General features: G+C 41.4%; 5 protein-coding genes across 6 annotated transcripts; 2 read left to right on the top strand and 3 right to left on the bottom strand.

The window, feature by feature from the left end:
* Positions 1-1,355: 1,355 nt before the first annotated feature.
* LOC105451131 (cell division cycle protein 27 homolog) lies at positions 1,356-6,857 on the bottom strand. Its single transcript, XM_011691399.1, has 13 exons — positions 6,657-6,857; positions 5,566-5,641; positions 5,289-5,436; positions 4,813-5,196; positions 4,403-4,724; positions 4,127-4,315; positions 3,799-4,045; positions 3,530-3,710; positions 3,045-3,270; positions 2,816-2,943; positions 2,386-2,707; positions 2,148-2,295; positions 1,356-1,694 (listed from the first exon to the last, which is right to left on the bottom strand). Exons 1-13 carry the CDS (start codon positions 6,678-6,680, stop codon positions 1,567-1,569), a joined length of 2,523 nt encoding a protein of 840 aa, XP_011689701.1. The 5' UTR covers positions 6,681-6,857; the 3' UTR covers positions 1,356-1,566.
* Positions 6,858-7,085: 228 nt separating this feature from the next.
* LOC105451132 lies at positions 7,086-8,809 on the bottom strand. 2 transcript variants are annotated; one of them, XM_011691400.1, is made up of 4 exons: positions 8,575-8,809; positions 7,986-8,122; positions 7,742-7,915; positions 7,086-7,379 (listed from the first exon to the last, which is right to left on the bottom strand). In XM_011691400.1, exons 2-4 carry the CDS (start codon positions 8,111-8,113, stop codon positions 7,313-7,315), a joined length of 369 nt encoding a protein of 122 aa, XP_011689702.1. In that variant the 5' UTR covers positions 8,114-8,122; positions 8,575-8,809; the 3' UTR covers positions 7,086-7,312. The 2 variants fall into 2 exon arrangements, with proteins under 2 accessions (XP_011689702.1, XP_011689703.1); XM_011691401.1 differs by lacking the exon at positions 8,575-8,809 and adding an exon at positions 8,522-8,568.
* A 472-nt stretch (positions 8,810-9,281) lies between these two features.
* LOC105451136 (lymphokine-activated killer T-cell-originated protein kinase) lies at positions 9,282-11,511 on the top strand. Its single transcript, XM_011691406.1, has 5 exons — positions 9,282-9,540; positions 9,967-10,200; positions 10,294-10,590; positions 10,843-11,073; positions 11,191-11,511. Exons 1-5 carry the CDS (start codon positions 9,420-9,422, stop codon positions 11,343-11,345), a joined length of 1,038 nt encoding a protein of 345 aa, XP_011689708.1. The 5' UTR covers positions 9,282-9,419; the 3' UTR covers positions 11,346-11,511.
* LOC105451135 (syntaxin-1A-like) lies at positions 11,383-19,701 on the bottom strand. Its single transcript, XM_011691405.1, has 9 exons — positions 19,219-19,701; positions 18,645-18,740; positions 18,449-18,542; positions 18,298-18,372; positions 12,292-12,483; positions 12,036-12,109; positions 11,824-11,961; positions 11,614-11,724; positions 11,383-11,545 (listed from the first exon to the last, which is right to left on the bottom strand). Exons 1-9 carry the CDS (start codon positions 19,249-19,251, stop codon positions 11,471-11,473), a joined length of 888 nt encoding a protein of 295 aa, XP_011689707.1. The 5' UTR covers positions 19,252-19,701; the 3' UTR covers positions 11,383-11,470.
* LOC105451134 (condensin-2 complex subunit D3-like) lies at positions 13,614-18,291 on the top strand. The gene is made up of 2 exons (XM_011691404.1): positions 13,614-17,434; positions 17,788-18,291. Exons 1-2 carry the CDS (start codon positions 13,887-13,889, stop codon positions 18,224-18,226), a joined length of 3,987 nt encoding a protein of 1,328 aa, XP_011689706.1. The 5' UTR covers positions 13,614-13,886; the 3' UTR covers positions 18,227-18,291.
* Positions 19,702-20,491: the final 790 nt, after the last annotated feature.

Here is a 20,491-nt window from a genome sequence, read left to right on the forward strand (position 1 = left end):
GGGGGGGGAGAAAAATCCGACGAAAATTCGAGGAGTAACGGGACACAATTTGCATTGTACACTTAATATCGACACGAAGACCGACGCCGTGAAACGTCATAAATTCTGTCCAGCACTATTAAGAATATAATCCGACGAGTATTTCTATATATATTTATATATATAGACATTTGCGAGGCGAGTTATGCTATAAATTCCGAATATCGAGTCGAGATCGAACAAACAAAACAGAAAAACCCGAATGTAATCGCGCGATTACTGAATCCACCGAAATCGCAGTCACGGTGTTTCGGACTCGTATGATCAACCAAGGGGGAGGGGGAGGGGGAGGAGGAGGACGAGGCGGGGCAAGGGAGAATCTTCATGACGAGAATTGCACGATCGTCCAGCGGCCGCTCCGACGCCGAGCGGCCAACGATACCTTCACAATCACTAAATCAACAATGATAATCATACGAATAAATGGTAATGATAGCGCTAATAGTAATAGTAATAATAGCGGTAAATACACAGTAATAATAATTTACATTTACACAAGACTCTTCCCTCCTTATTCGCGAACAATTAATTATATTACCTAACTATACATACGACATGCTTACGGTTATAGTCGTTCTCATCCTTACGCAACATGATACATGTCTCTATTCCAACCGTAAATCTCTAATACCTCGTCCGCGATATTAAATCGGCCCCTTCTCCTCCCTTCTTTATTGAAATGCCGCAGCCCGACTTAAAAACCCGATCGGCTTCGCGAGCTCCCCGTCTCTCTACTTGAGTCACGTTTGACTCGAAGCGACTCTTAGTCCGCGAGACGGAACGAGGTACAAGAGAGGGAGAGATGATCAAAGAGCGCATGAAGAAATACAAAAGGTGATGATCGAGCAATCGTAAAAAAATATACAGAGGCGAACGCGTAATATACAAGTCGATGGAGGGGATACGACACGCGAGTCTTCTGTTGTCGCAAGTACACCGCATCACCGTGTATACAAGAATCCCGAATTCGTGCAAGATGAAAAAAAAATTTGATGCGGAAAAATAACATACTTCTTTTTAAAGGAAACCTAAAGTGACGGAATTATCGACATTGCAGATTAAAAAATTCTCCGAATTGGCTGTGCGAAATATAAAAATCCATTTTCACGACTGAAATAAATGTAAGGTGCGAAACAATCGACTTAATCTTCAAAACGGAAAAAAATTAAAAAATTATACTTATAATCATTTAATTTTTATTCCGTTTTTTAAATCGTATTTAAATCGACCGTTTCGCACCTATATTTTATTTCAATCCTGGAAAAGAATTTTTCCATTTTGTACAGCCAATTCGGAGAATTTTTTTAACCCGTATATATAATGTCAGTAATCCCGTCACTTCAGGATCCCTTTAATCGAATTTATATCGTTCGCAAAGATGTCGACAATCGTTCAATTTAAATCAATGATCGCGCATCAGCGATTCTGCAAGCGAGATCGGCGAATGAAAAACGATTCGGATGACTAATACCGAGAATAATGACGTCCCATATCTCTTTTTCACGAAACTCTTCTCGCGTATCGTTTTCATAAACTATCGTCGCTGTCGTCGGCATGAGGCTCGACCGAGACGTTTCCGGCAAGTGGCGCGGCACTTCCTTCTCTACTGGTTTCGATATCCTGCTCCATTGAATTATTCTGTGCTTGCTGTTCGTCTAGAAGAATACAATATCTTTGGAGGAGATTCGGAAATTGTGTGCACTGTGTTAAATCTATAGTATCAAATTTAACCTTATTTAAGTCGCCACTGCTCCTACTTAATATATAGTTATTTTTAATATAACAATTGAATTTAATCCAAATTTGGCTTGAATTTGACCTATTTTAAATTATTTAACTACATTGTTTTAGTTAAAAATAACTATTTATTAAGTAGAAGCAACGGGGACTTAATTAAGGTTAAATTTGACACTATAGATCTAACAATGTGTAAGCTATTATATTATCAATTTAATAATTCATTTTGTGACAAAGATATTACAAACTACTTCAGTCATACAAATATAAAATAATAACTAATATTTTTAGCACACAAATGATTTCAAATTGCAAAGTTCCAAAAGAATTAAAATTCTGTGTAGCTCTCATTATATCTGATAATTATATACCTGACTGCGTCGGCGGGGTGTCATCGTCTCCTTGGCCCGGACTCAGTATAGCCTCCTTAATTTGACTATTAACACCCTTCGGATCTAAATCCGTTGCCCAACTGAAGTACATTAACGCAAGATGGGTATTGCCTAATTTTTTATGTACCTGTCGCAAAAACGGAGGTATATTTATGTAAGAGAAGTCAAGACGAAAAATTTCAGAGAAATTCTGTTCCGATTAAACGATCGCTCTTACCTTTCCTATCGAATAGTAGACTAGAGATTCTTTGGGTATAATGTTCTTCAGCTCCTCAAATTCTCTCAGAGCTTCCATGTGTCGGCCAATAGAGAAGTTGATGCTCGCACGGTGAAATTTGCATAAAGTATTATCCGGATCGTTAATTAGCGCGGTGTTCAGTGTCTTTAACGCCTGGTCGGTCTTCTTCAGGGCGTGCTGCACGACACCTATGTGGCACATCAGCGCAGAATTCTGCGGGTTTATTTGTAAGGCCCGTTTGAAGTGTAACTCCGCTAAACTATATTGCTCCTGTTTCGAAAATATCGTTCCTAGCCCGAACCTTCAATAGCATGAAAAAGAAGAAAAAAGTTTTACATACATAATAAACTCGGACGAATTCCGAAAGTACGAAACACTGTCACAAGATCACTTTACGAGAAACTCTTACCATGCATTATAATGTCTGGGATCGAGTCTGATGGCGTTACGAAAAGCGGTGATCGCTTTGTCCAGCTCCTCAGTCAAAACGTACTCGTGTCCTAGTAATGTATAGGCGTATGGAAAATTAGGATCCACCTGATGAGCAATCAGAGAGAATGTCGTGTGTCACTTTCAAATTAAATTAGTCGCACCGTTAATAATATTCACGTTACAATTAAGATAAAACGCATAGTAACCTGAATGGCTCTTTGGAAAAATTTGATTGCAGTTTCGTGTTCCGTTTGCGCCGAGAAGAGATTGCCCGTGGCGCACCACGCCGCCGCCGAATTACGGTCTTGGGAAACCAGATCTTGAGCGAGCGTGGACAACTGTACTTCCGCGTGCAGATGCCACAGAACAGTGCTATAAATCTCCATCAGCTCTGTCCTCTGTGGCTCTAACTGTCGCACTTCGGCGAAATAACTTTGCACGAAAAAAAAAAGAAGGAAATTAAGCGAACAGAATTTTAAAAAAAGGGAATTGAAGAGAAGTACAAATCTATCGGAAACAAAAGATCTGTCTTTAATTTTAAACTTTCAATATGCGTTCGTTTCCTTTCATTTTCTCGCATCAGACATTGAACGTATGTACGTCTATCTCTAGTATTACAAATAGAAGAAAGTACTGAAATAAATACATTCCTTTTAAATAGTGACGATTAGCGTACGTATAAATTTATTACCTAGCGGCCTTCTTATAATCCATCATCTCGAAATGTGCACGAGCCAGCATAGAGAGTACCCAGCCCGTATTATAGTGCTGCGTCGGCAGTATGTTTAGTATTTCAACCGCCTGCGTGCATTTGAACTGACTCAAGTGCTGATACGCCGTTCCTAATTCTCGCAGCAAGGACATCAACCCCTCTGAAAAATTGCAGACCAAAAAACACTTTAAGCTATCCTGAGATATCGAAGAGTTATCGAGTGAATTAATGAAATACAATTAACGTGCCTGCCGACTGCTTTTGCAATGTTATCCCAGAATGAATATTATTATTCTGGGCGTTGAGTGCGTTCGCGTTAGCCACAGCTTTCTCAGACGTGATCGTTTCGCTCTTCTCCTTTTCGTTCCTATTCCTCTCGTTTAACTCGTTAAAGTTGGCTTTATTCAAATTCGCCTTGGCTAGCCTCGCTTTCGTCTTCCGAGACGGAGACTTCGGAGTAGCAAATTTATTCCTATTGGGCGACTTATTGTTTTCCTGAAATATGTACGCGTTACATGGCAAATTGCTGGTAAAACGAGTTGCAATACTGGAAGAGAAAAATAAAAAAAATCGCACTTTTACGGAATTGTGGCTGAAGAGTCGCGACGACCGTCTAACATTGGTGCCCTGGAACGTCGGTGACGGAGGTGAGGTCGGATTGGCCGCCGTCACTGTCACAATATTGGCAGTATTGCTTGTATTGCCCGACTGGGAAAATACCGATTTGCCTTGCTGCAACGGTGTTTCTTTTCTCGACATTAATTGCTGAAAGACATAGGGGAAAGGTGTTAAGCCGCCGTATGCATCGTGAGACGTCGACAGATTGGTCGCATCCCCTCCGATTGTACTCACCCCCACGTGAGCTTTCAGATTACTGACACGCTTCGCCAGGCTCTTTTGGTCGTTGGCCTCCGTGAGTGTCGTGTGCGAGGGTGGTACCGTCTGCTCGGGTGTATTGTTCTCCAGCGGCAGGATGCCGAAGCTAGGCGTGAGCGGACTCATGGAATTGCTGAACATGCTGCGATAACGCGACAGTTTGGTCTTCGGCGATATCGAGGAGCAATTGCTGTAGTGAATCGGCGCGTTTTGCGGGGACTCCTCCATGGAGGAGCACAATCGTACCTGAGGCATCTGGCCGCCATTTATCAGCGTTGGCGCTATCGTCACGGGTGTACTGCAACGCGCAAGGTTAAAATGTCAATGAAAAATAAGAATTACTAGGTTGTATTAATATAATATAATATGTATAAATATGTACGTACATGTTAGTGCCGTTCGACATGGGTGTATTGTTGACGTTATTTCCAGGTACGATAAGATCCGGTTCGGTGACGTAGCTGAGCGTGGACACGGTACCGTGGCACATGGCGAACGAATCTAGTTTGTCTAGCTGAAAAACCTTGGCAGGATCCACCTTCTCGCCGACGTTGCACAGCTCTTCGAACGAGTGCCAGAGGAAAGGGTTCAACTTCAATGCCAGCTTGTGCGCCTCGTTACCTCTCGCGGTGCGCATCATTTTATAGTAAATCTTCGCTATTATCTGCAGGGAAAAGCATGCCTGTTCCCCGAACTGAGTTATTATTTCTTCCAAATTCTTCAGCTGCTTGTAATAACCGCCAATTATCGCAGCCTCCGCTTCCGCGTATCTAGAAATTTTCGATGAACAAGATGAACACCATGCTCTCATTTTATGCAGGTGGTACACAACGAAATAAACACAAGATGTTGTATCACTTACTTTTCCAGATCGTAACAACATTTTGCTAGCAGAAACCTACATTGTGCCGAACTAGGCGCCTTTTGAGATAATAAGGCGTAAGCTTGCCTAATCCGACCAGAACGGTAGTAACATGTTGCCAAAAGAAACAAACTTTCCTCTGTATCCACTGTAATAATAACGTAATAAATCAGTGTATATGCGTGTATATATATATGCTATTATATATAAAACAAATTTATTTTTATAAAAATATGAGAATAAATTGATTAACAAAATAGATAGTAGATGATCTTACCTTCTGCACACAATCGTTCTGCCAGGAATATAGCATCTGGATAAGCATAATGATTTAAACAATGCCATATGGCCGCCTAAAATGAGAAAATTCAGCGGTTATCTTAACTGATTACGCAATAGCGATACGAATTGCAAAGTAAATAAGGAAAAATAATGATACGAAAAATTATTGAGAGAAAAATACTATTGTAAGCAATGCAATATGTATCATCATTTATATTCTTAGATTTCAATACGTTAGAGAGAAACATAGTCTTTCATTATGCATTGCTGAAAATGATGCAATACCTAAGTAGTCAAAGTTATCAGTCTCTAAAAGGCACGTCTTTAAAAAAAAGCACCATTTAAATTAACCACAATGCGACAAACACGTTACAACATGAGTTCGATTAATATTGCCTTAATCTTCGAATTGATAAGATAGCATACAAACAATATGCACTTCATTACATTGAATTTCGGGATGACGCGGGCATCTTACCGCTTAGCGGAATTCATGCAAAATATTCGTATTTACCAAACGTAACATTTGCGAGCACACAAGGTAGCAAGTAAATTCGTTGACAAATCTGGCGCGGACCGCCAGTGGATACGGACTCTTAGAGAAACGGCGCTTTCTTTTTTCACACTCAATCTCCTCAGGCGGCCACAATGTATCAAGAATTCATAAGTACAGGCAAAGTTCGCGATTATTTATAGCCAGAAGAACCCTCCTCCGCTCCGCTCGTTTTTCTTCGCGACCGCGACGGGGCAAACGGACGCCCGCGGAGGACGATGAAGACGAGGGGGGAGGGTAGGCTGAACGAGGTCTGCGAAAGAGGTCCGAGGAGACGATCCTCGGCCGTCAAGAGGCAGGACCGTCGTGGAGGTCGAGTTCGACGCCGACCGAGGGGCCGTCGAGGAACGCGCGCGCGCGCGCGCGCCCGATCGGGGCGGAACGTCAACGCGTGGATGCGGCCCGTTACAACAAAATCCCGCATGTCACAGCGGTGACGAGGTCCACCTCGAGGAAAAAGTCCAGCGCTTTTACCTCTCTCTCTCTCTCTCTCCTCCTTCCTCTCTCGCGCCCTTCTCTCTGGGCAAATTTACCTGCACTGGCTCCTGCACGATCATCGTTCGCACCCCGCAAGCGTGATCATAAAAAGAACGTCCGGCCCTCCGGGCGCGCCTCGGTGAGAACTTAACGGCGGAATAACTACCGAAGCTTCTCGACGACGATCTCTCTGGTGTGTGTATAAAAATCTCTCAGGAGTCCATCTTTGCTTCGATTCTTTTGAAGCGAGCGACTGCGGCTCCGCTCGGGTCGAAGGGCCGCCAACCGTCGGGGGCCGGCGCCGCCGCGGCAGGGATATTTTACCGTCGAATTTTAAGTTAGCGGTCTAGGTCTGATTTAGGTATATACATAGTCTGTGACGTCGGTGTATGGACATTCACTTATGAAGGTTAATCCACTTTCGAGCTCAAGATTTGTTATTTGAAATGGAAAATATTTTATTTGACTTATTATCTTAATTTGAATAATTCTGATACAAATTTTATTTACACATGCATAATCACATTTGAGTATTCTTAAGTATAAAAATATGTATGCGTCTTCTCGTGTGCCATACACTCGTCAGCGTGCAGATTTCCTCTTGTGATCCGAATGACCCATTATTGTACTTGTTGTTTCCGGACTTCGAAGGTGACTTTCTTCGGCAAAATTACTCGTGATGGTTTGCCTTTTGAGAAGTGACGAATCGCTTCTAATCCTTTAATTCTTCCAAATTTTTGTAAAAAGCCAACACGCAATTCGTCGCGCCACAGCTGCCACTATAAATATAGAAATTATAAAAATATAAAAATCGTTTAAATTTATTTGATTCAAGGTGTGGAAAACTATATATTAATTAGCACGTCTGAAAGACGTCTAAAATACGAATTAAATAAGTCTTGAATAAAACGTCGTTAATTAAAAAAAAAAAATTCAGAAGATGTCTAAAGGACGTCATAAATTGGGTTACAAGAAAACAAGACGTTTATAAAACATCCCAGAGGCTCCAGTCATAAATCGTCACAAGACGTCTTAAAGACGTCTTTTTGATACTTTTTTAAGACGTCTCATGAAATTTAAGACGTCATATGTTCTCTGGGAAGGCCGTGAGCACAATAAGGAAATATTAAAGAATACTTACTCAGATATAAATTTCTTATTCATAATTTTCTTGAATTTTGGTATATCTTTTTCTAGCTTTGTATTTTTAATTAATACATTTAGATCATTTACAATGTCTAGTGATTGTTGCTTTATAAGTTCGCCCTTGTGTGGATCCATTTGAACAACTTCATTCGAAAACGTACTGAAAAATCTGTAAAATGTAATAGTCAGTTAATTACTTGTATTAGAAATTACATGCTTTGTCTCACTTGCATACTTACTCAAGTATTGGTTCTAAATTATTTATAATAGTTTGCCGGTTTAAAACAATTGGATCTAAATCTTTAATAAGTTTGTGTATAATTTGATATAAATCATGACATTTACAGTCTTGGTTTGCGTTCTCCATATTATAAATCTGTAAGCATCCGAAAAATAGTTAATAGTTACTAGTTAATTAATAGCTCATTTTTGTTTTATAGGTATTATTAAATTATTATGTAGATACACGAAAACGAAATATTTTCGAAAATTAATTTTGTTATTGACTCTAGCATCGACTCATGACAATATTTACTTGGTACAAGAGTTTTTGTATAATGACTATACACATACATATAAAGTAAGACTCCGCAGTGAGGCTTTGTCGGTCACAATGACTTTTATTATTATGATATTAAAATTTACTTTTAATGAGCCTATAGGTGTTTTAATATATGAAAAAAGATTGCATGAAAATTCGTGGGTACGCCGCCAATGAATCGACATGAACACCATAAGTCGCGTGGCGACGGCAACCCCTCAAGCAAAAACGCACCTTTTTCGATTAAAGCGTGGCTTTATTTAGTTGTAATATATGTGTATCCTCACCGGCTTGTGGAAACTCTACTCTTTCTGATATCCAAAATCCCGGAACGGAATTGTAATTCGTAGGTCCTTATATCTGCTCGTCGGATCGCAGGTCCTTAATTACGAGACACCGTTCGCACGAAAGAGGCAGAGCAGAATCCCGATCGATGCCCGCAGCGGCGCTTATAATGGTATAACCCCTCACTTGGACTACTTGGAGGCTCGTTCCATGGTGGAAAGAAACAAGGTGAACCATTCCGGTGGATGCGCAGTCGTTCAAAAGTAGTGAGGGGCAATAAACTGGCAATGAACCAATCAGCTATTCCCCAAGATGCAGTGGGGAACAACTGATTGGCCGAAATTTTAAGCCATGCCACCTCCATGCCGCCTTTATGCGCAATGTGTTTTAACTTGTTTTTTTCCACCATGATCCTATGTCGAGCATGAACATAGGAATATAAGGCACAGATTATTCAAGCAAATATTATACAGAAAAACTGACCAATCACAATAGATTATTCATCTCACGCGAATAGAATAATCGATTGTGATTGATCAATCTTCTTAAATCTTAATTCTTAAGTCTCATTGTAGACACCGCTTAAGAGAATTTCTCCCACTAATCGTTTTCCGCCAATCAGCGTTCAGTGTCAAAGCGCCGGTGTTTGCATGAGGATCCAGCCTAAGGGTGCTATGTCACTCTGACGGAGATTTCTCTATAGCCCCTACAGCCAATCGTATCGTCGCATCTCGCAGGCTCGCGCCACTTGCGCAGTTTCGACAAGATTCAAATTGTTTGAAACGGTTATACCGAGCGTCCCTTTTACGATCCGTCTGCCGGTTTTCTCAATTTCGTCTCGGGGAAGATGGCCGAGATCGGTACGCCGCCGAGGGCGAAGTGCAAGAGGGTGACTGACCGAGCCGAATTAAACACGCCGATAAAAATACCGGCCTCGCCTTTCCTGCAGAAGATAGGCTATGGCACTGGTATGTATGTAAACACAAACACCCTTGTTATTTACTCCTTTCTGTTTACCGTCTAAACGATATAAATAAAGAATATTTAGAGTGATTCCGACCAAATTGCTGATTAATTTAATTGATGATTGGCTTAGTTATTAAATTATTTATAAATAATATTTGTATTATTTTATGCTTACAGAGTTTTAATTTTTTTTTGTAATTAATATGTGGAAAAATAATATAGGAATGTGTAAAAAAGGGGAAAAAAGATTGGATTAGAAATTAATTATATATAGGAATTTTGCTTTAGTACTGCTGTGAATGCAATTTTATTTTGTATTTTATTTTTATGTCTTATCAGGAGTTGCAGTGTACATGTTGTACTGCTGTGAATGCAATTTTAATATGGAAAATATCTAAATTGTATTTTATTTTTATGCCTTCTGTCAGGAGTTGCAGTGTACATGTTGGAAAGATCGCCCAAAGTAGGCTCCGTACGCTCACCATGGGCGGTGAAGAAATGGCTAAAGGGAAAGAGCAACGAGATAAATGACGGACGTCTCCGATTGGAAGCCGATGTCCTGCGACAATTGAATCATCCTAATATCGTCGGTTTCAGAGCGTTCACCAAGGGAGCAGACGGGAAGCCTTGCTTGGCCATGGAAGCCCTGGACATGTCACTTGGTATTTATAGAGTTTCTAACGAACACTCGAATACTCGAACATTCTTAAGATAGGTTTGCACTCATATTGACTCATATTAATGTCGCAAATCAGGTGACAAGATCGAGGAGAGACGGGAGACCTTGGAGGACGAACCATTCCCAGCCAAGGACATTTTGAAAGTCGGCTTTGAAATCGCAAAGGGGTTGAAGTATCTGCATCACACTGTGCACTTATTACATGGCGATATAAAGAGTTGGAACATCTTGGTGTCCCATGATTTCAACGCGATTAAACTGTGCGACTTTGGGAACTCTCTGCCCTTGACGGAATCTTTAGAAATGGACACGTCGAAAGGCGATTTTTCTTACGTTGGAACCGAATGTTGGAATCCTCCAGAAATTATATTCGGTACACTTGCTCGTCCAATGTTCAATTATTTCGTGTATCATGATTTTTGTATTATCATTTTTAACTTTGTTGTATTACTTTGTATTATCATTTTTCACTTTTCACAAAATCACGATGTACCAAGTTTACATAATTCATAATCTGTAACATTATTATTGCTTTAGAGAAACCTTATTTCTACATCTTATGTTTGATTTACAATATTTGCAAGTATGACTTTTAAAAAATTTTCATAAATTTATTTCCTTGTAGAAAACGGACCGGTGACGAACGCTGCTGACATTTGGACTTACGGTCTTGTCCTTTGGGAAATGATAGCTCTAACACCACCTCACTGCGAAGATTCTGATGAAAATGAATCTTTCGACGAGTCAGTCACATTCGGAGACATGAAAAATAATCAACTTGATGAATCTGATGTTAGTATGGACGACAGTATGACTTTCCTCAAGGACATAATGCCGCGTAGATTCAGTAAATACGGTGAGAAGCAATTTAAAATTTTAGTTTTATATATAATTTAATTTTTTCAAATTATATACAATTTGAAATAAATTATTGTGAATTGAATTAATAAAACATTAAGACGTTTGATTTCAGGTACACGTCCAGCTCTACCCGCTATCGACTTGGACAAAGAGTATGAACAAATATTGGAAATATTTTTTATATGTACCACAAGTTACAAATTGAGACCTAGCGCGAAAGCACTGGTAAACTACTACGAGAAATGCGCAGATATGCGTAAAGAATAACTGTAAGTTATAATAATTAATTAATAACATTAATTAGTAAATTAATCACATAAATTTTTTATTCCTAATTGACACATTAAAACATTCGTGTAAACTATATATTTATAAGATATCTTGTATAGTTTCTAAAGCGATGCAATAATAAATAAAAGAAAAATTATCACTATTACACTTATGATAATGGCAATCTTGATTTTTCGCTGCAAAAAGGTGATTATTATATTTTGTTGAAAATAACTAAGCGAAACAAATATCTATATATATATACCTTTCTATGTCGATGATTTCTCTGTTCTGACTGTCTCAGTTGAACGCGTCCACCATCTATGTTATCCGTGGTTTTATTTGCAAAATATTCTATGTTGTTAATCTGTTCTCCCTATAAGAGGATTTTAAATGTCATATTTTAAGTCACACGTTTAATAATGTTACATATAATTCATAAGCTGCAATTTTGCCATAAACAGCTTACACTCACCTGTTTCTCGATCAGGAATGCCATTTCCGCAAACATATCTCTAATCTCTGTGAGAGATTTTTCCAATTTCAGGACATCGTTATGTCTACTTTTTATGTCTGACAATTGTTGCCTCGCTATTTCGCTGTCTTCTAAAATCTGCATATAATTGATCAGATATTTCATAAAAAGATTCGTGATAAATACTATCATAATGGCAAATCTATATTTACATTATCGACAAATAAGCTAGTTTCTTGGGCATCGAGCATATGGTCCAATTCCACGCTTGTAACCTGCCGCCTTACTGTGCAACAATTAGTTTGATTAATAAGTAATGCATATGTGCATTGTTACAAAGAATGTTTAAATTGATTCATTATAATTTAAATTTAATAGTTATTTTTATAAATGTACAAATGCATTATATATTTTTTAAGATGTACAAAATATGTATCCTGTGAATAACATTTTTTTGTAAGTACGCACGTAGTGTACGTTGCTGTTGCAAGAGCAAGAGGCACTTATCATGATACTTTAGTAACGAGGCATTATAATCCGCCATGATCTCGGAAAACGATTGCAGCATAGTTGTATATTGCAACGTCCTGATTCTCGTGTATACAGGCTCATCATGCGTCACAGTCAAATCGTCAATGACAGTAATACCTTTCCCGATATCTACGAAGGATGCATAACCAGAATTAATAAGTTAAAAAGAAAGGAAGCAAACATACATCAACATGCGAATCTAAATCGAATATTGCTAGGATAAATAGCGCGTTATTGTCTCATTATTCTGCAGCGTTGATAGCTCTTTGAATGCAGAGTTCTAAAATTCCACTTTACGAATGATGCGCACGGTGCATTTATTATTTATTCTTGTTGTTCAAATGTTAAACAAAGATAAATTATGCCTTGTGTGCATCATACGTGAAATATAAATTTGTCAATTTCCATTCATCTTTTTGGGCCTTGAAAACGCCCATTGTAATAATTACTGAGTAATTACTGAGTTTTTACTGTAAACTAATTTTCTAATATTCAAAATTTTATAGACAAAAAAATATGTATTGGCATTAAGAGCAATGAAAAAATTTGTTAACTTATGAAAAATATTAATAAGTTAAAGTTTGTGTGTTTTCAAAATAATCAGTATTTAAAGTTGAAAATTAACTAATTGTAAGTTAATTAATTTAACTTTTTGTGCAAAAAGTTCACAACTTTTTTTTATTCGTATCTATGACTTTTTAACTTGTAGCTAATCAACTATAGTAATTGTTACCCAACCCTGAATTATTTTAATTGATTTTACTACCGTTGTACTTTCAATGTTAAAATTAATTTCACATTAATATGATCAACAGTATTAATCTATCATTACAGTAATATCATAGTAATTGTCTAATTGCGTAATACATTTCAGAAATTAAAACCAATATTTATACACGCACATATGTGACATATGTCCTGCAAGATATTTTCGTTTGTATAAATATGGGATTGGTAAATGCATGTATGTTATATGCAATCGTGCATCGATGTGTATGTAATGTATGTGACACACACACACAAGCAACGGCTGTTTGACTTATGCAGCATTGCACTACATAGGTATTGCAGACGATAATTGGTGTTCAGTTTCCCGCTTATACACGGACTACGCTGTTGCTCGTCTCTCGCGTATCCCGTCACGACGAGCGAAATGTTCGACGATGAATTCACGAAGGCAATTTCCGCGGATCACTTGTTGCACCGTGGAAGAATCGTACAGTTATTATCAATACGCATGCAGAGGATGATAACCTGAAACCCCTCGTCGAATCTCGTATCTGTGCGGGCGCAGTCCGCGCTTATCGTGGCGATAAGTTAAGGTTATGTTTACGTCCGTGGCTTGCTCGAGAGAAAATAGGTTTGTTCCTTGCGGCTTGATAATTTATGTACACTCTTGTGTCGCAATGTAAAAATAAAATAGAAGTTTGGCGAAAGCGAGAAGAGTTTTAGAGCGCGAGTCCGGCAGGACGGCGAGGAGGAGCGGATCGCCTGATCGTGGCCTCTCGAAGAGATCGACGACGGAGAAGGTCATGGAGTCGTTGCGCGTGTTTCACGACTTCAAGCTGCACGCCCTCGACGAGGGCTGGATCAGGTCGATCTGGGACGCCGAGTTCGTCGTCTACGACGATCCGCCCGGCGGGGGCGGCCTCGAGTACCTCGAGAGCGACGGCGCGAGGCGGCTGCTGCGCGAGTCCCGCCGCGTCCTGAAGACGTGGCTCACCGCGAACGAGGAGCTGCGGGAGAGCCATGCCGAGTTCTCGTGGCAGGCCCTGATGATACTCGACATCAACGTGCGCGGTCTGCTCGCCATGCTCGGCTACGTGATGAAGGCGGGCCAGCAGCACGCCGAGACCGACGAGGAGTCCAGGCAGGCCTGCCTGGAGGCGACGAGCCTTTACCTCATGCTCCTCACGATACCCGGCAGCAACGCGTTCGGAGTCTACCATCCGAACTTGTACCAGCGTGCGATCGAGACGCTGAAGATGTCGGAGAGCCTGTTCCCCGCCGTGGAGAGCGGCGGCAGGCGCGTCGCGGACGCCGCGAGTTCCGGCGCGTGCGACGACGAATTCTCGGAGCGCAACGGTCTGCTGCACCCCGAGAGATCGAGGCTCGCGCGGGGGCTGGACAGGATTGTCTCCGATCTCGTTGCGATGCTGAAGTCCTTTCGCCTCAAGGAGCACGCCGAGTCCCTGGACGTCACGATACGCACGCTGCTGGACATCACGAGGCTGGAGATGCACGCCAGGGTGTCTGCTCGCGGCGGCTACGGAGCGTCCCTGCCGCGGAGCGCGTTCGCGGCCCTGCAGGAGCTGTGCAGCAGCAATCACGGGACCGTCGCCCTGACCGTGATGCTGATCGCGCAGTACATGCTGCCCGATCTGCTGTTCCACCACGCGAACGCGCAACCGAAGTCCATCGCCGTCGTGCACGAGGCGGCTATATATTTTCTGAAGAATTTGTCAAAGGTACACGAGCAGGAGGCCAGGCAGGGCATCGTGACCCTGATACACCAGCTGATGGCGAAATGCCCGGAGAGACTGGAGGGACGTCAGAGGCAAGCGGCTGTCATAATGAAATTGTTGAATATATGTAACAGGGACATTATCGTGGGCGTTTTCGGGGACATAATATTATTCTCGCACAGCGGCAGGATATCCTGCAGATTATTCGCGCAGGAGATTATAGGAAAGATCTTGACGGAATCCTCTCTGTCGAACGACGATTTGGACAACGATATCAAGATGAAGATGAGGAGGATCTTGCTGGGCATCGTATCGTCCCGCTGTACGGATCGTTCCGCCCTAGTGAGGGGAAAGGCCATGGCGACGCTCGCTTCGTTCTCCGATTGCAGCGACGACGCCGACCGCAGCATTCTCAGAGGCATGTTCGAAGCTTCCGCCGCGGATAAAACGTTTCCCACGCTCGACGAGCTGAAGGGAGCTCTCCTGGAGGACGTCGATCCGTTGCCAGGCTCGACCGCTCTGGTCGCGCTGCTGCTGGAGCGAGTCAATGACGAGCGAGCGCTGGTGCGACGGAGCGCGTTGAAGATCTCGAGGAATCTGGCCGTCATGTTCCCGCCGCTCGTGGGCAAGCTGGTGCACGTGATAAGCGATCGCTGCCGAGATCTCACCCTGACCGTGCGCCAGTTCGCCGTGCACGTCCTGTCCGAGATCCTGCAGCAGTTCCCGCACGACTCGAGCCTCCTCGACGAGTGGATACGGGCCGTCGTGCCGCAGATATACGACATCGACGCCAAGGTGCAGGAAAAGGTGCTCGAGTGCCTGGGAAACGTGTTGATACACCGAATAACGAGCGCCACCGCGTACGTCTCGGACCCGGCGAGCAGCCTGCCGTGGCGGATCCTGGACAGACTGAGCAACATGCGGATGAGGAAACACCTGTCGAAGGCCTGCAGCCTGTGGGTGAAGAACGGCGCCATCACCAGGACCATGGTATCGAATTTGCAGTCGCACGTCGGCACGGACAACAATATAGGCGCGTGGATACTGCTGGCCGCTCTGGCCGAGAACATGAGGATTCCGTGTGTGGATAAGTATATCGCGGACTACAAGGAGGTCGTTCAGAAGAACGACTTCCACGCGAGTCTGGTCTTGCACGTTCTGAGGCACGCCTGGCCCGTCCTGGATCGCGACTGCCTCGAGGACCTCTATCAGCATCTCTACAAGTGCATTCGCCGCTTCGAGATCAATTTTAACTCGGTCAGCATCTGCCTGGACATTCTGAACGGTGTGTCGCGACACTTACACGCCGACCGGAGCGGCCACGTGATAGAATCGGACATGGTGGAACTGATGAGGCTGTCGGAGGCGGAGATCGAAAACTTGCTGGAGGAGAACGAGAGCTGCGGGACACGGTTCACGCAGGACACGGTGAAGATGCGAGTTGTATGCACGCTGGGCCACGCGTCGCTTTTCTGCACCAACAGGATTTCATGGTCGACCTTGCGTATACTCGAGAGGCTACTGTTGCAATGGGAATCGCTGCCGGACACGGTGAGGGGGATGAAGGACCTGCAGGCGTCCGCGGTGGTCCTGCTCTGTCAGCAGGCGCTGCGGGATCGCGAGGTCGCGAAGGAGGTCACGCCGATACTCGGCAACGTGATGCGCCAGGAGACGAACTCGCTGGTGAGGACCGCGGTCAAGATAAACGCCGCGAAAGCGTTGGCCGACATATGCGTGAGATTCACCGCCCTGGTGGAGCCGTACCTGCCCGATCTGTGCATCAGCATGAAGGACCCGAATCCGGCCGTGAGGGAGGCGATAGTGGTGATATTCATTGAGCTGTTGCTGGAGGATTTTATCAAGATGAAGGGACCGTTTTTCTTTCACATACTGACGATGCTGTCGGACACGAACAGCATGATACGCGAGTTGACGATCTTCCTGGTGGAGGAGAGACTCTTAATGAAGAACAAGACTCTGATTTCCCATCAGTTTCTGGAGAGCATATATCATTACAACAATTACCGCGATACTTCCCGCAGCGCGTTCTGTGGACACAGAATGCACGATCAGGAGCGGAAGCTTCTGACGCTGCCCGGAAGAGCGAATCAGAACAAACGTAACGTCATTTACGAATTTATGCTCGAACACTTGGACGTGTCGGCGAAATCTGAATTAGTTATCAAGCTGACCAAGTATATACTTCGCGAGATGTGCGACGAGAGTTCCATCGACATTACGACCGAGGAGGGTGCGTGCGTCTTGAGGGACGCGATGTTCATAATGAGCAATAATCGTCTGCAACTGTCGTCTCTTGGCGAGAAGCACAAGGACGACACGCCGGAGCTCGATGAAACAATCCCGACTCCGTCATCGGGTACGCCTAACAACAACGCCTTGAATGCCGTTGTAGCGGCGCTGAAGAAACACAACTTGGACAGTTTATTACCCACGTTAATTACGCTTAAGAAGAAAATGGCAGCACTGAAGTCTCCCCTGGAGGACGACGTGGCTAGTCTGCTGTTCAAGATTTACTCGGAATTTGAGAAGGAGCAGCTGGTCGGTTTGCTAAACGAGTACCCTCAATTGGAAAAAGAAATGGATCTTTATCAACGGTATGTGTGGCAATTTATACGTGACGCTACATCACTTCATTGTAGTACAAAATCATTGTACATAAAATTCTTGTGCATTCTGACACTTAAAAATTTTTTTCCATCAAAGATAAAAAATCTTCAACTTGAAGACTTAAATTATGAGAAATTAAATATACTAAAATTTGCTACTGTGTATCTTGGTATGAAGTGAAATTTTCTTTTCTTATAAACTATTTTCTGTAAAATAAAATCACAAATGTTTGATAAAGAGATCTATTTAAAACTACGTGTGTTATTAACACATTTGTAACGCAAAAATTGTTTCATCAGAAATATATACTTTATAAATATATATTGATGCAATGTTTCAGGAGACTGAGAGACAAAATTAATTCGGAAAGCGATGACGGCAAAAGTATTAATTCGTCGCCCAGTGTGAGTCACAAGGACATGCAGGCGCAGGCTAAGCAAGCGGTACCCCGAGTTCTACTCCGTCGTATTTCATCCTCGATGATATCGCGTTACAAGAGTAATGAATCGCTGAACTCCGATAATTGCTTGCAGACGACACCATCTTACGACGCGTTAATTAAAAGTCCGCAGCTGGAGAGATTGTTGCTGATACAAACGCCACCTCCAGAGCCGAACTTTTGTACCAGCACGCCTATATCGTCGCGAAATTCGCGTCCAAGTTCGCGTGCCAGCGATTCTTCCGCACGAGGAAAAAAAAGGTCGTCGAGCGAGCGAGAAATATCGCCGGATATTTCCCGACGTAAAATTCGTAGGGACAGCGAACTGACTGACGATTAACGACGGACTTTGTGATCTCAGTTTTCGAACGTCACGTTCACGAAAAAAAATCTATGTACAAATCTACCTACCTCGTAACTTTCGCTGCACGCGAAAAGCCGTCTGCGAGATCGTACACGTGCGAGTCTCCAATTCCTTTTGTAAGTCTACAAAATAGATATATTCGTATGTATACATTTATTAGGATTTTTCACACTAACGTTGTTGGATACTGCCACTTACCCTTGTTCGTGTGCGACAGGATATTGTTATGCAAGTTCTTCACGATGGAAACGTTTTCGACTATGAGTTGGATCAGAGTGCGTATTTCCTCGGCCTACATAACACGTGTTTATGTAGTCTCAATTATTTCGATTGTGAAAGAGTGCAAAGAGTACGCGGCTTGCGACGGGAAACTCGGTAGCGTTTATATACGTACTTCGTCGAGTAGCTCCTTGAGCTTTTTGTTCTGAGCTATTTGAAGATGCACGTCCTGCAAGAACCCTCTGCCAAAGGTACTGTTGTTACTTCGGCTCTGGAGATGTTAGTACATTGTTGCGTTATGATTTCTAGACTGTTCGTTTATTTTTTGTGAATATTTCTGGTAAAAAAAGTTTATACATAGTCAAATATAAATATATATAAAATTTATATAATAAAATACGTAATTTTCTTTCTTTTGTACGTATATGGACATTATATGTAATTACATATATTTGATTTTGTATAGACTTTTTTTACCGAATCATCGCAGGCGAGAAAGTGACGAGTTGATTCTAAAGCAAAACTTTTTTTGCTCATATAATTCATGCGCGAAGTTGCTCGAGAATACTCCGTTTATATAAAATAATTATTACATAAAATGCTTTTCACGTAAAGTTTCGGTTACTGAAAATTTACTCAGAAGTGATTTTTTTACTTTTAATTTAAAAAGTTGAGAAACTTATTTGTTAAAGTTTTTTTTCTTTTCGACACATTTCTTCAATAACTATAGAAAAAGTAAAAATACTAACCGCACGCAAATCGGGCATACGATCGCGAACCATGATGAGTGTTCCTTTAGAATCGGCATGTAACTGATAATTTTGTGAGTGGAATAAATACGGTTTGCTCCGTTATCTCTCTTATCAGTGCACTATGAATATCGGGTAAAATCCGTTCCGCCGCCGCTCCGTATCTCTCGTAGTCGATACATCGTCGTCGACGGAGAAACACTCCACCACGGGCGTTTCTTCGAAACTGAAACGCGCGACACGCTTCTGATGTGCACTTAGGTAGAAGATACTTTGCATCTGAAGTGAAATAGGAAATGAGCACTCAGCAGCTGTGCGCCAGAAGGCCGATGCAATTACACGTTTCTTTATCTAATTTATTGATTCAGTAAGAGAGCAATACAATGCCAAGTTGGTGTTAAAAGCTTTGCCATTTATTTGTAAAATAATACCAAAGACGAAATAATTATTAGTTCCAAAAGGATTTTTTATCAATTCACTGGCCAGCGATGATTTTTTTCTATCTAAAAATTCTTCTCTTTTTTATGATATTATGGAATCAGTGACACTTTTATTTAAAACAGGACTTGATAATAAAAAAAATACAAATCTTTGACACCAACATAATGTTTAGTATTAAGTTTGTTAGCTTGTAGGAATGAAAAAACTGCCAATTATCTTTCCTTAAAGATATTTATAAGATTATTTATGAGGCACATTTAAACAAATGCTCTGAGATGAGTGCAAATATAGAATTAATTTAATAAACGTTGACATTTGATAAGCAATTATCTAGAAATGTTCTGTATATTTTGTTTCATATTTTTAATAGATTGAATATATAACAAGAAATAAAATACATGTACTTCTTTCTATTATAGTCTGCAGTATATAACACATACAGGTTTTATAAACTTCACCGGTTCTAGCAGTAATCTCGTGCAATTGCATGCAATGAAAATTCTATGTACATATATCAGCAGTCTGTCCACAAAAAAATTATACTGATTATAGTTAACGGAAAAAGCTAACATATAATTTTTTATTTAAATATTTAATTTGAAACAATTTTAATTTATGATATTCCGAATGCTGTGTGAAATATTCTGTGATAATGCGCGAAGCAAGGCTGGCTAATTTCATTGTACGTGCGTAAATATAGTTATATAAGCAATAAATTAATAGCATTAAACAGAAGTACAAATAATAATAATAATTTAGCGATAATTACATACAATTATATATGCGTAAATATGATATATTTCGTAAAGGAAAAACAAATCAAAACAATTAA

Source organism: Wasmannia auropunctata, unplaced genomic scaffold (genome assembly GCF_000956235.1).
Source record: "Wasmannia auropunctata unplaced genomic scaffold, wasmannia.A_1.0 LD336053.1, whole genome shotgun sequence".
NCBI classification, from domain to species: Eukaryota; Metazoa; Arthropoda; class Insecta; order Hymenoptera; family Formicidae; genus Wasmannia; species Wasmannia auropunctata.

Bases quoted from the DNA above. Each gene is read 5' to 3' on its own strand.
- LOC105451131 (XM_011691399.1), bottom strand. From the start codon at position 6,680: ATGATCGTGCAGGAGCCAGTGCAG. The intron at 5,642-6,656 runs GTAAATTTGCCC...TTCTCATTTTAG, and splicing joins TCGTGCAGGAGCCAGTGCAG to GCGGCCATATGGCATTGTTT. The intron at 4,046-4,126 runs GTGCGATTTTTT...TACATATTTCAG, and splicing joins TCAGCCACAATTCCGTAAAA to GAAAACAATAAGTCGCCCAA.
- LOC105451132 (XM_011691400.1), bottom strand. From the start codon at position 8,113: ATGGAGAACGCAAACCAAGACTGTAAATGTCATGATTTATATCAAATT. The intron at 7,916-7,985 runs GTAAGTATGCAA...TACATTTTACAG, and splicing joins AATTTAGAACCAATACTTGA to ATTTTTCAGTACGTTTTCGA. The intron at 7,380-7,741 runs GTAAGTATTCTT...CTATATTTATAG, and splicing joins AATAAGAAATTTATATCTGA to TGGCAGCTGTGGCGCGACGA.
- LOC105451136 (XM_011691406.1), top strand. From the start codon at position 9,420: ATGGCCGAGATCGGTACGCCGCCGAGGGCGAAGTGCAAGAGGGTGACT. The intron at 10,201-10,293 runs GTATTTATAGAG...GTCGCAAATCAG, and splicing joins AGCCCTGGACATGTCACTTG to GTGACAAGATCGAGGAGAGA. The intron at 10,591-10,842 runs GTACACTTGCTC...ATTTCCTTGTAG, and splicing joins TCCTCCAGAAATTATATTCG to AAAACGGACCGGTGACGAAC.
- LOC105451134 (XM_011691404.1), top strand. From the start codon at position 13,887: ATGGAGTCGTTGCGCGTGTTTCACGACTTCAAGCTGCACGCCCTCGAC. The intron at 17,435-17,787 runs GTATGTGTGGCA...GCAATGTTTCAG, and splicing joins GAAATGGATCTTTATCAACG to GAGACTGAGAGACAAAATTA.
- LOC105451135 (XM_011691405.1), bottom strand. From the start codon at position 19,251: ATGGTTCGCGATCGTATGCCCGATTTGCGTGCG. The intron at 11,962-12,035 runs GTAAATATAGAT...AATTATATGCAG, and splicing joins CTAGCTTATTTGTCGATAAT to ATTTTAGAAGACAGCGAAAT. The intron at 11,546-11,613 runs GTATATATATAT...ACCTTTTTGCAG, and splicing joins GAAATCATCGACATAGAAAG to CGAAAAATCAAGATTGCCAT.